General features: G+C 35.1%; 1 protein-coding gene across 1 annotated transcript in view; it reads right to left on the minus strand.

Moving 5' to 3' along the window:
* Positions 1 to 14236, minus strand: part of EDEM3 (ER degradation enhancing alpha-mannosidase like protein 3) — a 66428-nt gene that overhangs the window by 33141 nt on the left and 19051 nt on the right. The window contains exons 5-8 of the mRNA XM_037506296.2: positions 11850 to 11962; positions 10445 to 10598; positions 3408 to 3542; positions 303 to 408 (exon numbers count right to left, since the gene is read on the minus strand). Of these exons, the coding sequence (XP_037362193.1) occupies positions 303 to 408; positions 3408 to 3542; positions 10445 to 10598; positions 11850 to 11962 (508 nt within the window). The remainder of the gene's footprint in view (positions 1 to 302; positions 409 to 3407; positions 3543 to 10444; positions 10599 to 11849; positions 11963 to 14236) is intronic.

Consider the following 14236-nt stretch of genomic DNA (forward strand, 5'->3'; position numbering starts at 1 on the left):
GTTGTATTAACTGCATTTCAAGTTAGGATGGGAAGGGTTTATTAGGACATAATCCTATGACAAGTCAATCTGTATCTTTAATGCCATACAAATGTTTGGAAGAGAATACTAAATCAGCCAGAATAAGAATGCTATTATTACTTGGTACCAAAGACAATATGGCTCGATTAGTTCAAATTCCAGGAATCTTGTGAGAAACTGCATTATGCTGTCCTCCAGATAATTTCAACACCGGAAAAACTATTATTTCTCAACTATTCTAAGGATGTGAAGGCTTGATTTATAAAGTTCAATTTACGTACCTTTTCGTACCCAATCTCCAGTATGAATATTTATAGTCACGCCCACTAAATTACTACTTCGTTGTCTTTTTTCCCAAAGAAAATCAAGAGCTTTTCTTGCATATTCCTGTAATTTTAAAAAAGAGACAAACTTAAAAGAACTGCAGTCTTGGAACAAGGGGATACCAAGAAGCAAAAATCAAAGACTCATAGTATATTCAAAGAATCAAGTAAAATTTCTAAGATAATCATTTATAATGTACATTAAATATCCTTACAAGTAATATTTTTGCTCTTTTTCAATCAATTCTAATTGAAAAGAATGACTCCAAAAGTGCTATTTAGTGACAGTGATCTCATTATAAAATCACATCCATGTTTCTCTACACTTAATGCTCTTCTATTTACATCATCTAAATGCAAAGCAAAAATCTTATATTTAGAAAATTGGAAGAGAATTTCCAAATTGGTATGCTATCTTTTAAACAAACAGGAAATACAGATCCTACTTTTTAAACAGCACGCAACCTTGTTAATGAAAAGTAAATCAACAAGTACTAATCTGACAATATCAAACTTACAATTTTATAACACTTTCTTTTTATCATTTATTCTTTCCAATGGGCAATAAATTAACATGACTTCTGATCAAATTTTTGGGTTCGAATGAAAAGATTTTACAAAACATAAGTAACAAAGGATATGTACAGAATATCTAAGTTAAAATTAATTTTCAGATCATGAATCTATTTAGCATTACATAAGTATTTCTATGAAAGAAAAAAAACCATTAAATCAATTTGTCATTTTGGTAACCACACTGAGATACCACCTTACGCCAGTAAGAATGGCACATATCAAAAGAACAAGCAACAACAAATGTTGGCGAGGATGTGGTGAAAAAGGAACTCTCCTACATTGCTGGTGGGAAAGCAAACTGGTCCAACCACTGTGGAAAGCTGTCTGGAGGTTCCTCAGTCTACTAAAAATGGAGCTACCACATGACCCAGCAATTCCACTACTAGGGATCTTCCCAAAGGACACAAAAATAGTAATTCAAAAGAGCACCTGTATACCTATGTTTATTGCAGCAGTCTTTACAATAGGCAAAACCTGGAAACAACCCAAATGCCCAAAAATAGATGACTGGATCAAGAAGATGTGGTATATATACACAAAGGAATATTATTCACAAAGGAATATTATTCAGCAATCAAAAAAGATAAACCCATGCCATTTGCAGCAACATGGATGGAGCTAGAAGGAATTATGCTCAGTGAAATAAGCCACAAGGAAAAAGAAATATATCAGATGGTTTCACTTATAACAGGAATATAGGGGAACCAAACAAAACATCAGTGTAAAAAATAACAATAATAACAGTACAAAACACAACAAAGCAAAAATAGACAATTATGAAACAAGAGACATACTGCAGGGGAGGAGGTGGGAGAGGGATCAGAGGGAGGGAGGGAGGAGCACAGGGGACAGTGGTGATGGTGCACAGGTGCCTTGGGGAAGGAAATTCTATGGGGACTCAATCTGAGGGAGTGGGGGGAAGCAAATATTGTCTAAAAAATTTAAAAAATGATAAATGTTAACATAAAAAATAAAATAAAATAAACAAAAACAAAGAAATAAATCAATTTCTCATTTTGGAGATTTAAATGTATAGTCCAAAGCAATTTTAATTCTCAATTCAACCTATTTATGCTGATTTTTAAAAACAAGGCCGATTACAATCTTACTTAAATGGTATGTTTCACAAAGTTTCTATTTCCTTCCTCTTATCTTAGAGTTAAAAAGACAGACTCAGTGAAATAAAGATTTAACTGAAGTCTGTAACTGAATTGTAGGATAACTAATATAAGGATTTGATCTTTTCATTCATTATACCAAAGGTCAGCAAACACTTCCTAACAAGGGCCAGAGAGCAAATGTTTAAGGCATTATGATAACACAGTCACTGCCACAATTACTCAACGATGTCATCAGTGCACAAAGGCAGCCACAGACAATCCACACACAAATGAGCACAGCTGTGTTCCAAAATGTTACTAAAACAGGCAGTGGTTGGATTTGGCCCACAGACTATAGTTTGCCAACCCAGGATCAATGCTCTGTCAACTGTATCAGGCTGCTTTCCTCACAATAAATTACTGTACAGCTAAAAAAAAAAAAAAAAATAACTTGATTCAACAGATTTACTCATGAATACAAAGCAGCCCAGTGGAAAGAGTATGTGTTTTGAATTCAGAAAGGCATTTTTTCCAGCTCAGGTCCACTCATCCACCCACTCACTATCTGCACATCTCACCCTCTTTGAGCCTCAATTTTCTTACCTGAAAATGCACAAGTATGTCAGAGAGTTTGAGGTTCAAATTAAATTATAAAGTATGCAAATGTGATCATACTTTTTAATAAAGGGACATTATCAGTCAACAATGTACAAAGTAAAAATTAAACTGAGTATTATGTCTGTCCTTAAGATACTTTGCACATACATACATACAAAGGTTATTTATTTTATTTAGATCCTAATACATAACTTACTTTATATAAATTCTAATATATATCTAAATTGGTATATACTCCCTAATACTGCTTGCTCTGTGTACACCATTTGCTGAATTAAAAAACATTCTCCTGACTCTCAAGTTTGTAAAAAAGGACGCTTTGTGTTACTCTTGAACTCCAATGACACCTGATAATTAGATAAAATAAAAAGTGTGATACATAATCTATAATACGCCATTTAGGGGATGTGGAAACTTGGATAATAATCTTCCTTTGGAGATTAGTGAAGATTGCAGAAGTGCAACAGACCATCTAGAAGTCTAAAAAGACATTTGAGATATCAAATTCATATAATACAGCTAAAAAAATTTTTGAACAATAAACCTAAGTATTTATCTTATAGTTTGTGAACAAAATGCAAAATGCATTTAATATAATGACCTCATAATGACTATGTTTTTGACAATTAAAAACCATGTGATTGAAGTTAGACAATAAGTTCATTAAAATCACAATAACTCTCCAATTGATAATTCTAATACTTGACCAATGAAGATATAAAGTTAGTTATGCCCGATACCCAAAAGATCAAGGATTATAAAAGCAAACCTCAAATATAGTTGCTCCTGTGAATCGACTTAAAGCAGCAAATTCAAGGATCAAGGTGCCAGCACAAGCTGTACAGGTATCTGTCTCAGTTCCTGTCCGAGCTTCTGGTTTTCTGATACCAAACTTTAAATTAATCTAAATGAAATAAGAAGATTATCAGGACTATGGTGGATAAGAAACTAATTTTCAATTAAGACTATCAAATCATTAAAATAATTCATAATAACAATGAAATACAATCTGATGCTCTTTATGACTTTGCAATTAACACCTACAGAAGTATATACTAAACACATAATATTCACGGGGTAAATGGTTTTAATTTAGTTCCTTCCTCGATGATATCAAAATTGATCATTATAATAATTACATAGAGAAAATAACTTCTATAACGATTTTATTTTCTGGACAGTTTGAAATAGTACAAGAATAGGAAACGAGGCAAGTCCTAAAAGAAATGAGGTTTAATCGAGAACCTATGAAAAAACTAGTACTATATGAGACAGTCCACCATAGACAAAAACTGATTCAAGTTATGGTATCTATTTAAGAGGTGATTAAAACTAGTTCGCAAGTTTTAAAAGTTTTGAAATAGAGTATATTGTCTTGCTGACATGACAGGATTTGTATGATTTAGACAAAGAAAAATTTTAAAAGGAGTTAATTTTTTATAATTCAATGATAGTCAAGTAATACTGCATTATAAACTTGGATTAACTGGAACCAAACTGACCAGTGATTAAAACTAGAATTTTTTCTGCAGTCCAAATAAACAACAAAAGAGAAAGCATGTACTAAGAATTCAAGATAACAATAAAAACATCAAATACAAAATATCATGGGTCAGTTATTTTTCAAACTCATATACAGAAGAGTACAAATAAATTTGTATTTAAACTATCTGCAGAAATAAATTGCTAGGTCTACCTATTACTTTAACAGTGTCCAATCAAGAGACTAGGCATTTCTAAGCAAGGAGAGAAGAGAAATAACAACAAATAACAAAAGTGAAATGTAGATGAGGCATCTTGAAGAGGGGAGTGGATCATCAACAGGTTTCAGTACTTCCATTTCTGTCACCTCCTAGAATGTTACCTGAGACATCTACGTCATATGAGCTAATAACATGGAAGCAACTCTCTACTGCCACTCAAACTAATCATTACTTCTACTGTTTGCACTTCTGGAAAAATACATAATTCCACACCAAGACCCCTTGGAAACTAATCCTCTGTCCCATTATGCTGCCCATATCTCTAGCTACACAAACTGATGCTAAGCATCATGAAGTTAAAATGAGGTTAACCTATGAACCAGAGACACTTTTGGGGGGGCGGGGGCGAGAGGGGAGGGATTGGGGTCAGAATGGCGGGGCTGCAATTGTATGGGGAATATAAAAATAAAATTTATTATTTAAAAAATAAATAAATAAAAATTAAAATTAAAAAAATAAATAAATAAAATGAGGTTAACTTGGGCCTCCCCAGTGGCACAAGGGGTTAAGACGCAACCTATGAAGCTGTCTGCAGCCACTGCAGCACAAGTTCGATCCCTAGCCGGCAGGGAGCTACCCACATGTCGCAGCAGACCTCTCCTGTCTCGCCTGCTGCTCCCCTCAGCAGTGTACTTCAGTCAATCTGCCTGTTCTGTTCCCCATTCTGTCTCTCATGAATCCTCTCACCCCCCACACTTCTGGCCTGTACCCCAGTTCTTGTATATATAAATATTAAAAAAAAGATTTATAAAAAGAACTTAAAAGTAATTTTGAGGTAAAGCATAATAATTTTTATAAATATTTGCCTTAAGAGTCAACAGTGAAAAAAATATTTCTGGTTAGTTCTATTAATTGCTACAATAAACTGATCAGTAACAATTATCTATTATGTGGTAGATATTATGGCAAGAAACAAAGAAATTGAGGAAGTCCTTGCCCTCAAGGACATAAAATACAGACAAAACAAATAAGGACTGATATGCAAATATGGTACACGGCAACCCTGACTGTGGGTCCTCACCCGTGTGCTTAAGGGAACTTACAATAAGACACAACTGCAGGTACACACAAAAAGGTTAATAAACAGTTTTTTACAAAAGAGGAAATGAAGAAATGGATAACTTAGGGAGAAAGAGAGGGAGATAAATTGGTGAATGCGTCCTACCAGTTCCGCTGACCTGGAATCCCAATGGCACACTGAGAGCCAGTGAAAAGCCAAGAGTCAAGCCAAGAGCCAAGAGGACCCCCCCAAGGCCCCTATGTCTGGTTTTATACCAAACCTGGCTGCTTAACTCCACCCTCAGGTCCCAGCAACCATCCCTTCGGTGCTGATGAGATTTGTAGTTCCTGGTGTCTTGATGGCTTTGGTCTGGAGTGGGTATGAAGTCTACAAAACCTGTGTGGAGTTTGTTCAGGACTTCCTTTCCCCCTAACAAACAGAGTAGATAACTAATAATGGAAAGTCATCAATAAGGGCCAAAGAGAATAACAAATGCTACTATCTAAAATACAGAAGAGGAAATATCACTAGATTGGGGATAGTTGCAAACTAAGAAAAGCAGAGTCCAGAGAGCAATAAGAAAGCAAAGGTAAGGTGGAGAATGTTCAGCATCCTTTTCCTTAAGAAAATAAAGGAATCAAAAAAGATAAACTCATGCAATTTGCAGCAACATGGATGGAGCTGGAAGGGATCATGCTCAGTGAAATAAGAAAAAAAAAAAAAAAGAAAAATACTGGATGGTCTCACTCATAGCAGGAATTTAGAAAACCTAAATAAGGGACCAGGAAAAAGACTAATTATAATAAAGTAAAAATCAAAATCAACAAGCAACTATAAACCAGAGACACACTACGGGGGCTGGGGGGGGGGATCAGAGTCAAAATAAGGGGGGTAGGAATTGTATGGGGAATATAACCAAGATGAAAATGCATATATTGCGCAAAAATGAAAAATGATGTAAAAAATATATAAAATAATAAAGAAAGAAAATAAAGGAAACACTTTGAATCATTAGTTCTTTACATTAAATTAGTCTTTACTGTTCCAAGATGACTGCTACAAAATGATGCAAAAGTATTATTTCTTAACACAAATATCTGTAGTACTGTATCATTTCAATCTTGTATGCTAAGGATAATATTAAACAATTTCCAAATGCAAACTCAAAATACATTTCTGCCCCCAGAGGGCAGTGTGGGCCATTTCCACAAAACAAGCAAGGACTCTGCCCTTTTTTGCATATGGGTATGTTGATTTAAGAGATTCCAGTCCTCTAGACTAGGCCCCAAATGACTTGGGTACAGGGGGCACTGCTGGTAGTATGCATTCATTCATGTGGAAGTTAGAAACAAGAAGCAAATTGCTCTGTTCATTTGATAGGCTTAAGACAAAAAAGGGACCACGGTATAACAAAGGTTTTATATTTGGAAGGAATTTGGAACCTGATTCCTCCTGGTCCTGTGTTCCGAAGTCACAAAGAAATTTTTTAAAAGAACCTTTCTCTCTTTTTAATTGTTCGTATTCATTCACCGTACAATCTTCATTGCCCTATGGCTTCTCCTCTGGTACAATCTGCATGCTTTACAGCACTTCTTCTATGGGAGTGGAGCCTGACAGGTACTAGGAATTGATTTTCTTTATTGTGGAAAGTCAACTGTAGTAAAGTGAACAAATCTTTCCATTATACAGAATTTCACTGACAGAGTCAACTGAATTTTACATTCACAGTAAAATCAACCCCTAAACTTTTTTTTTTAATTAAAATTTTATTTTTATATTCCCCATACAAGTACAACCCCCTTATTTTGACCCCAAGTCCTCCTTTCCCCACCCCCCACCCCCCATAGAGTGTCTCTGGTTCATAGTTGTTTGTTGATTTTGATATTTTCTTTCTTATAGTTATTCTTTTTCCTGGTCCCTTATTTAAGTTTCCTACATTCCTGCTATGAGTGAGAACATCCAGTATTTTTATTTTTCTTTCTGGCTTATTTCGCTGAGCATGATCCCTTCCAGCTCCATCCATGTTGCTGCAAATTGCATGTGTTTATCTTTTTTGAATGCTGAGTAATATTCCATGGTGTATATGTACCACATCTTCTTGATCCAGTCATCTACTTTTGGGCATTCGGGTTGTTTCCAAAGCTTACCTATTGTAAATAGTGCTGCTATAAACATAGGGGTGCAGGTGCTCTTTGGAATTGATGTATCTGTGTCCTTTGGGTAAATACCTAGGGGTGGAATTGCTGGATCATATGGAAGCTCTATGTCTAGTAGGTCAAGAAATCGCCACACAGCTCTCCATAGTGTCAACCCCTAAGCTTTAAGGCTTTACTGTAGACAACTCCAAGGTCACAGTGATTCTCCTTTCTTTTTCATGATTTATTGGAACACATCTCTGTTTATCTTTCAAGATCCATCCCAAATGCTACCTCTTCCAAAAAGTCTTTCTGCCTCTATCCCCACTCCTGAAAGCATCTTTGTCACAGAACTCATTACATTTTAATCAAAAAGGACCCCGTTATTACTAAAAGGTAAAAGTTTTAATTCCCTATGCTAAATTTATCTACACTATTATTTGCTACACAGGAAAATCCATAAAATGCGTACAAGTCATAACAAAATCCTATTAATCTTGTATTTTATGAATAATCTATATAACCTTAGCAAAGAGGTCTTTAATGAAAAGCTGGCAAAGTGTTTTGAATTAACTTTGAGGAAATGGCATTAAGTGTGGACTAACTCTAGGAGTTACATGTGTTTTAAAAATGACCATTAACTATTATATTAGCATATCTGTCTAGCAAGTTCTTTTGAGTTAAAAATTATCAATGCAGGGCCTCCCCGGTGGCGCAGCAGTTGAGCGCTGGGTTGCGAAGCTGCCTGCAGCCTCTGCAGCGCCGGTTCGATCCCCAGCCAGACTGGGCGAGGGTCCCATGTGGCGGGCAGACCTCTCCTGCTACCTGCTGCTCCCCTCAGCAGTGTACTTCGTCAGTCTGCCTGTTCTGCTCCCTGCTCTGGCTCTGGTGAATTCTCTCACCCTTCCATGCTTCTGACTGTACCCAGTGCTTGTATAAATAAATAAATATTTAAAAAAAAATTATCAATGCAAATACTATCAATTAAGAAAGCCTGTGAGAGGCTGGTTTGAGCGAATTTTTATGGATAAAAGTAGCATTTACTAAATGTGTATAGGGAAGGATAGCAAGGCAGTTATTGTCTACTTGCAGTCCTCTTATAAGAAAAAATTTTAAATCTTGACACTCAGAGGATAATAGTATTTAAGTTTCCTTTGTTTTACTATAATGCTCAGTTATCTTCTGTTTCAATTCTTTCCCTGCTCACGTTATGGCTAAAGTGAAGAAATGCCACATTCCTCAGACTTCAACATCTCCATTTATAACAAAACTAAAAATATTAAAAGTAAATGCATTTAAATAAATGTCCAGATTTTTTAGAATAACTTTATGATTTTAATATGCTAAGGATAAACTGAACCACCAACAAATTTAACCATACTAATAAGTAAAGACACTAAAATTAAAACACAATTCCTTTTTTTCCCCTCATTAAACTGGCAAAGTAGCACCGTGCTGGCAACAATTGAATGACACAGAACTGTGAACTTTTATCCAAACTTTCTGGAGAGGAAGGGGGCAATAAAGTACCCAAAGTCTTAAAAACCATTTCCTACTCTGAGACTTTTTCCTCTTCCAGTAATTTATCCTGAGAAAGAAATAAAAAGAATGTTCACAGGAAAGCTATTCAAAATGTTAAAAACTAGAAATTTAAATAGGATTTAATATTAGTTTGTTTCATTAAAAAAGACACTCATCACAACTGACTAAATCAATGCATAAATCAATGAGCTATGACCTCTAGTTTGAAAAGCACTGCTGTATATCAGGCTGTCTCTCTATTCACAGATGTTCTGATGGAGAAAATGAATCTTATTTGATGTGTATTTGTAGAGAAGTTATTCCAGGTTACAGAAATGAAATGGCAGGCCTAAAGACACAGAAATGGAAAAAAAAACACAGGTGTTTTGGGAACACACATTTTGGCTGAAAGAAATGAACAGTGATCAGAAAGGAAATCTATCACCAATGCATAAAAAATTCTGAAAAGTTAAAGGACATTCAGTACAACAGGGACAGTCACTAAAACATCTGAGGGTAATTTAACAGAATTATGTTTTAGTAAGATTAATTTTTCAAATGCTCTGAAGCATAAATGAGAGAAAAGAGTTGATAGGTATTTACAAAAACAGGAATAAAATCACACTGATTTCAACTAGCGTAAAGTTAACAGAGGTTGTTAATGACTGACTTAGAAAGAGGCTAAGAATGAACAGTGTTAGTAAAGAATGAAATAAATCAGGATAAAGGGTTTTTTTCCATTTTCAATGGCTTTCCCATCTCAGCCTTACACATAAAATTTTCTTGGGAAGAAAAACACAAACTCTCTCAATTGACTCTGTTGCCAACGATCTTTAACTTCTAACAGAGCAGGGAGAAATCTCAGAATGAATGGTCCCATACTTGTCGCCTACAATGAACACTTCTTTCCCCTTTACTTGCCACATTACATCCTTCAAGACTCTGTTTGCACCTAATTCTCCCAATGCTTACTAGACCATCTCTTTTAGAAGCTCTCTTTAAGATTATATAATACCATATATAACTTTATAGTATTTATTGTCTCTGAACATCCTCATTTTCACCAGTTCAACTTCCTCCTCATCCCTTTTCTGTCCTGTGTTCTCTTACTATCTTCTTCGCCAGAGAGTTAACACCTACTCTCACTACTTCTAATCTAACCTGTTACGCAGTGTGACATAAAAGGCCTAAACTAATCTAAATTATCACCCTACTTAAGTGCAAACTAACTGAAATGTCAATATAAATTTGTTAAAGAACTGGGAAACAATTTTTTCTAGCCTCAAAGCAAGTGAGGAACAATGGCTATGATTACAGACATTCCTTTAAAAAAAAAAAAAACAGCAAAGGAAGTATAAATGACTGCCATATTGCTAAAGATACTTACTCTTGGATAAGGAAGGCCACTGGTAGTATTGAAAGCTGGTAAAAGTTTGTAACCCAACTGCTTTGCCATTTGGAGAAGCTCATCATTGTACCACTGCATGTACTCGCCTTTTTCTTTCAGCATGATTGCCAACGAGTGTCCACCCAAGAGACCCCTACAATCACAGAGATGAAATATCATCCACATCTTACAGAAATTTTAAATTCACTACCTAAATAAATATGGGTATCTTGTTACCAACAATTTAGCACACAAAAGGAAAGACTACAAAAGAACTTAATTCTTTACTTAACTCTGCTATTCATTTTATGTCAATACAAACCAATATAATTACATAGCCAGTATTTAAAAAAGCTCAAATATTCTGTCTGTTGTAAAGTGTTTGGCCCTTTTAGGTATCTTAAGTTGCCTTAAAATAAAGAACAACCTACAAATTATATCAATTTTAACAATTTTATAAATTTATATTTTAACTAATTTTAAATTTAATTATACCATAATGAAATCTTTAGCAGTGTGACATTAAAAAAAACTTCCCACTCTGTATTAAATATAGATTAATAAACTCTGAAAAGGTATATAACTATTTCTTAAATTTAACTGAAAGACATACTTTGACAAAATGAAATGAGTTACAATAACATGAAAACAATCACGAAAGAGAAAAAGTTAATAATGAGGGGAATAATGAGGGGGCCTCCCTGGTGGCACAAGAGGTCAAGTCTCAGCACCATCAAGCAGTCCGCAGCCACTGCAGCACCAGTTCAAAACCAAGCCAAGGAGCTGACCCACATGGCACAGCAGACCTCTCCCATCTCACCCGTTTCTCCCATCAGCAGTGTATTTCAGTAGATCTGCCTGTTATGCTCCCCACTCTGTCTCTGGTGAAGCCCCTCAACCCCTACACTACTGGCCTAAACCCCCATTCTTGCATGCATGCATAAAATAAACCTTAAAAAAAAAAAAAAAACAAAGAACAAGTTAACAATGATGAAACTTGAAGTAATAAATCCTGTCATTCTGCATTTCTAAGTGTTCCAATAACATTTCAAACTGTTTAGTTGAGAGGTGAATCTGTAAGTTCAGTTTCATCTGGCTTGAAGAGGCTGACAAACTATGTAAGCTAGTGAAAAACCTGTGATATTGCTGGCATGCAAATGTTCTGCCCACATCCTTTTTATAACAACATACCTTTGATTTGAGTCTGCACCTATTTCCAAAGACTGTTGCTCTCTGTGACTGATACAAGGCAAGGTCATCCCACAGCCTCTGTGTTTCATAATATCCCATCTTTTATCTTTTAAACATAAGAAATTCCTTCCTTTATTACCATCAAGAAATAAACAGTATATTGACCCTAAGCTTTTCTCTTGTTAAAATTATAGTTTTAGTCTTACATACTTACCCAAGAACTCTGATGTTTGTTTCAAAGACTGATACGACTACATCATTATCTAAATTTACATCTCTTAAAACTTTCCTCACTGCATCTTCAAATTCTTTAGTTTTATTTAAGACCTAGAAAAAGAAAATTATAAAAAAAGTTATTTTCCACTAAGTTAAAGAGAAATACCTATATGAGTCACTAAAAGCAAATTAATATACTTAAATGCTATAAAAAGTAACAAGCCAAATATTCCCCTGAAACATATTATTAAAATGTGATACCTAAAGCCGAAAAACATTAAGTGCCTGATTATAAGGTAACTTTATACAACTTATATACTTCTTTTTTAAACATGGTGAAATTCCACTAGGACTTTCAAACAACCATCATCAAACCCTTTAACTGGTTTCTCAATATATAGTGCGTGACCTACAGTGACATGAGGTGAGTTCTACTGGAATTTGGTTTCTAAGTCAAAACAAAACAAAAAACCACCCTATTCACCAAAAATGACTTTAAAAGTTGCTTCCTCTTCAGGGGATGACAGCCTGATTTTAAACCACATACCACCTGCCAGCTTCCTCCATGGATGCCTAGGCCCCTAATTTTTGTGGTCAACATCAAGTCCTGATTTGAATTCACATTATTTCATTCACTAGCTGTATAATCCAGTCATTTTCAACTCTGAGCCTGTTTCTTCACCTACAAAACTAGAAAATACCTATTCTCACAGGCTTGTTTTCTTAAATTAGGTAAGGTATATAAAGTACTTTCAGTAAATTATTGGCTCAACAAGTGCTGGACATCATCACTATCATCATTATTATTACCATTAGGGTCTAGAAACCCATACTATTGCAATGAGCTCCATAAAGTGGCACTGTATTACCCAGATTGCTTTGATAGTTCAGTCTAAATTAAGGTCGCACAATTGCATGTTACATAAATCCTCGATCGTTAAAAGTAGTTTTTCTTTATATCACTGCCTTATATTTTTGTCTGATATTTTGCAGTGCTTTCTTAACTGACTTGGTACTTTCACCGAAAATTCTACTTTAGGTATAAAACATTCAATATGAATATTGATTACAACTTAAGAAAAAGTAAAATTTATGATAAGTTTTGAGTAAAATATACTATGAAACCCAAATGTAAATAGACTGCTTTCCCTTCTCAATCTCAAAGTCTACATCAAGTCTGCAGCAACAAATGCAGACGCACACAACCCTCCCAGCACTTTCAGGATGAAGCAGAGCTCTGTTGCCTGTGTCTGTACACATATGCTTTTTAATACCATTTTGCTAATTTCATTCTTCTATCTCCTGTGAATTACTTCTTTTTGAACTCAGAATTCTAACTTGTGAGATTTTTCCTCCCACGTGTCTCCTCAAGGTCTGAACTGCTTTTCTACGGGAAAAGTAGATTTTTTTCTTCTCTCCAAAATCAAAACAATCAATAATAGTAGCAAAGCTATTAGTTTCAAAGGACAGTAAATGTGGGAAGAGAATTCTTTTCCCTAATCAACTAAAAAGTCATTCCAACAGCAACATTAATGAGTTACTTAAGCTCCTAGTTGAGAGCAAAGGGTGAATTCAGGCCTCATCTTAAGTTACTTAAATCATTCACACTTGGAAAACTGAAATTTAAAAAGTTCACACATATCAATGTAATGATCCCTTCTTGTCTCTCCTGCAACAAGGACCAGAGCACCTGACTGAGTGGGGTCAGCTGACCAGAAGCAGCGCCACCATGTGGCAGCTTATCAGAAATACAGACTTTTAGTTCCAACTTTAGGTCTACCATATCAGAATGTACATTTTAGTCAAGATCCCTAAGTGAACTATAGAATAGTGAAGTTTAAGAAGCACTGCATCATTGTATGTTTCTCAGACTTTAGCATACACCAGGGTCCTCTGGAAGTTTAATAAATATTAAGCTTTTCCACTATTCTAATGAATATCTTAAAAACACATATGCTACCTGAGGTCCAGGCTCATGAAAATCAACCAGGGGCTTACAGAGAGATGATAGAGAACCTGCTATATGGAAGGGTAAAACCAAGATAACTGAGAAACAAATTTACAGCCACATGTGATCTTTCCTAATATCCAACTACGGTTCCGTGCTTACTTCCCCTTATCAAGATAGACTTATGCATAACCCAGCTACAGTTAAAAATAAATACACCATTAGTTTCTCCCAGAGTGGAATTTGTGTATCCCAGAAGATTTTATCTTTTTCTCTTCCCCGTTTTTAACAGAATCCTAGACCACTAAAGCAAAAATAAGGCATATAACATTCTCTCTCATTTTTAGTCATTAAAATATAGTCCACACTTTCTTTACTCTTTGAGAAATGAAGTCACAACTTTCAAAACCCTGACCCAGCTACAGAGGTCTAAACAA

The sequence above is a fragment of the Talpa occidentalis genome, unplaced genomic scaffold, assembly GCF_014898055.3.
Source record: "Talpa occidentalis isolate TD23 unplaced genomic scaffold, MPIMG_talOcc4v2.1 talOcc4.12, whole genome shotgun sequence".
In the NCBI taxonomy this organism is placed as follows: domain Eukaryota; kingdom Metazoa; phylum Chordata; class Mammalia; order Eulipotyphla; family Talpidae; genus Talpa; species Talpa occidentalis.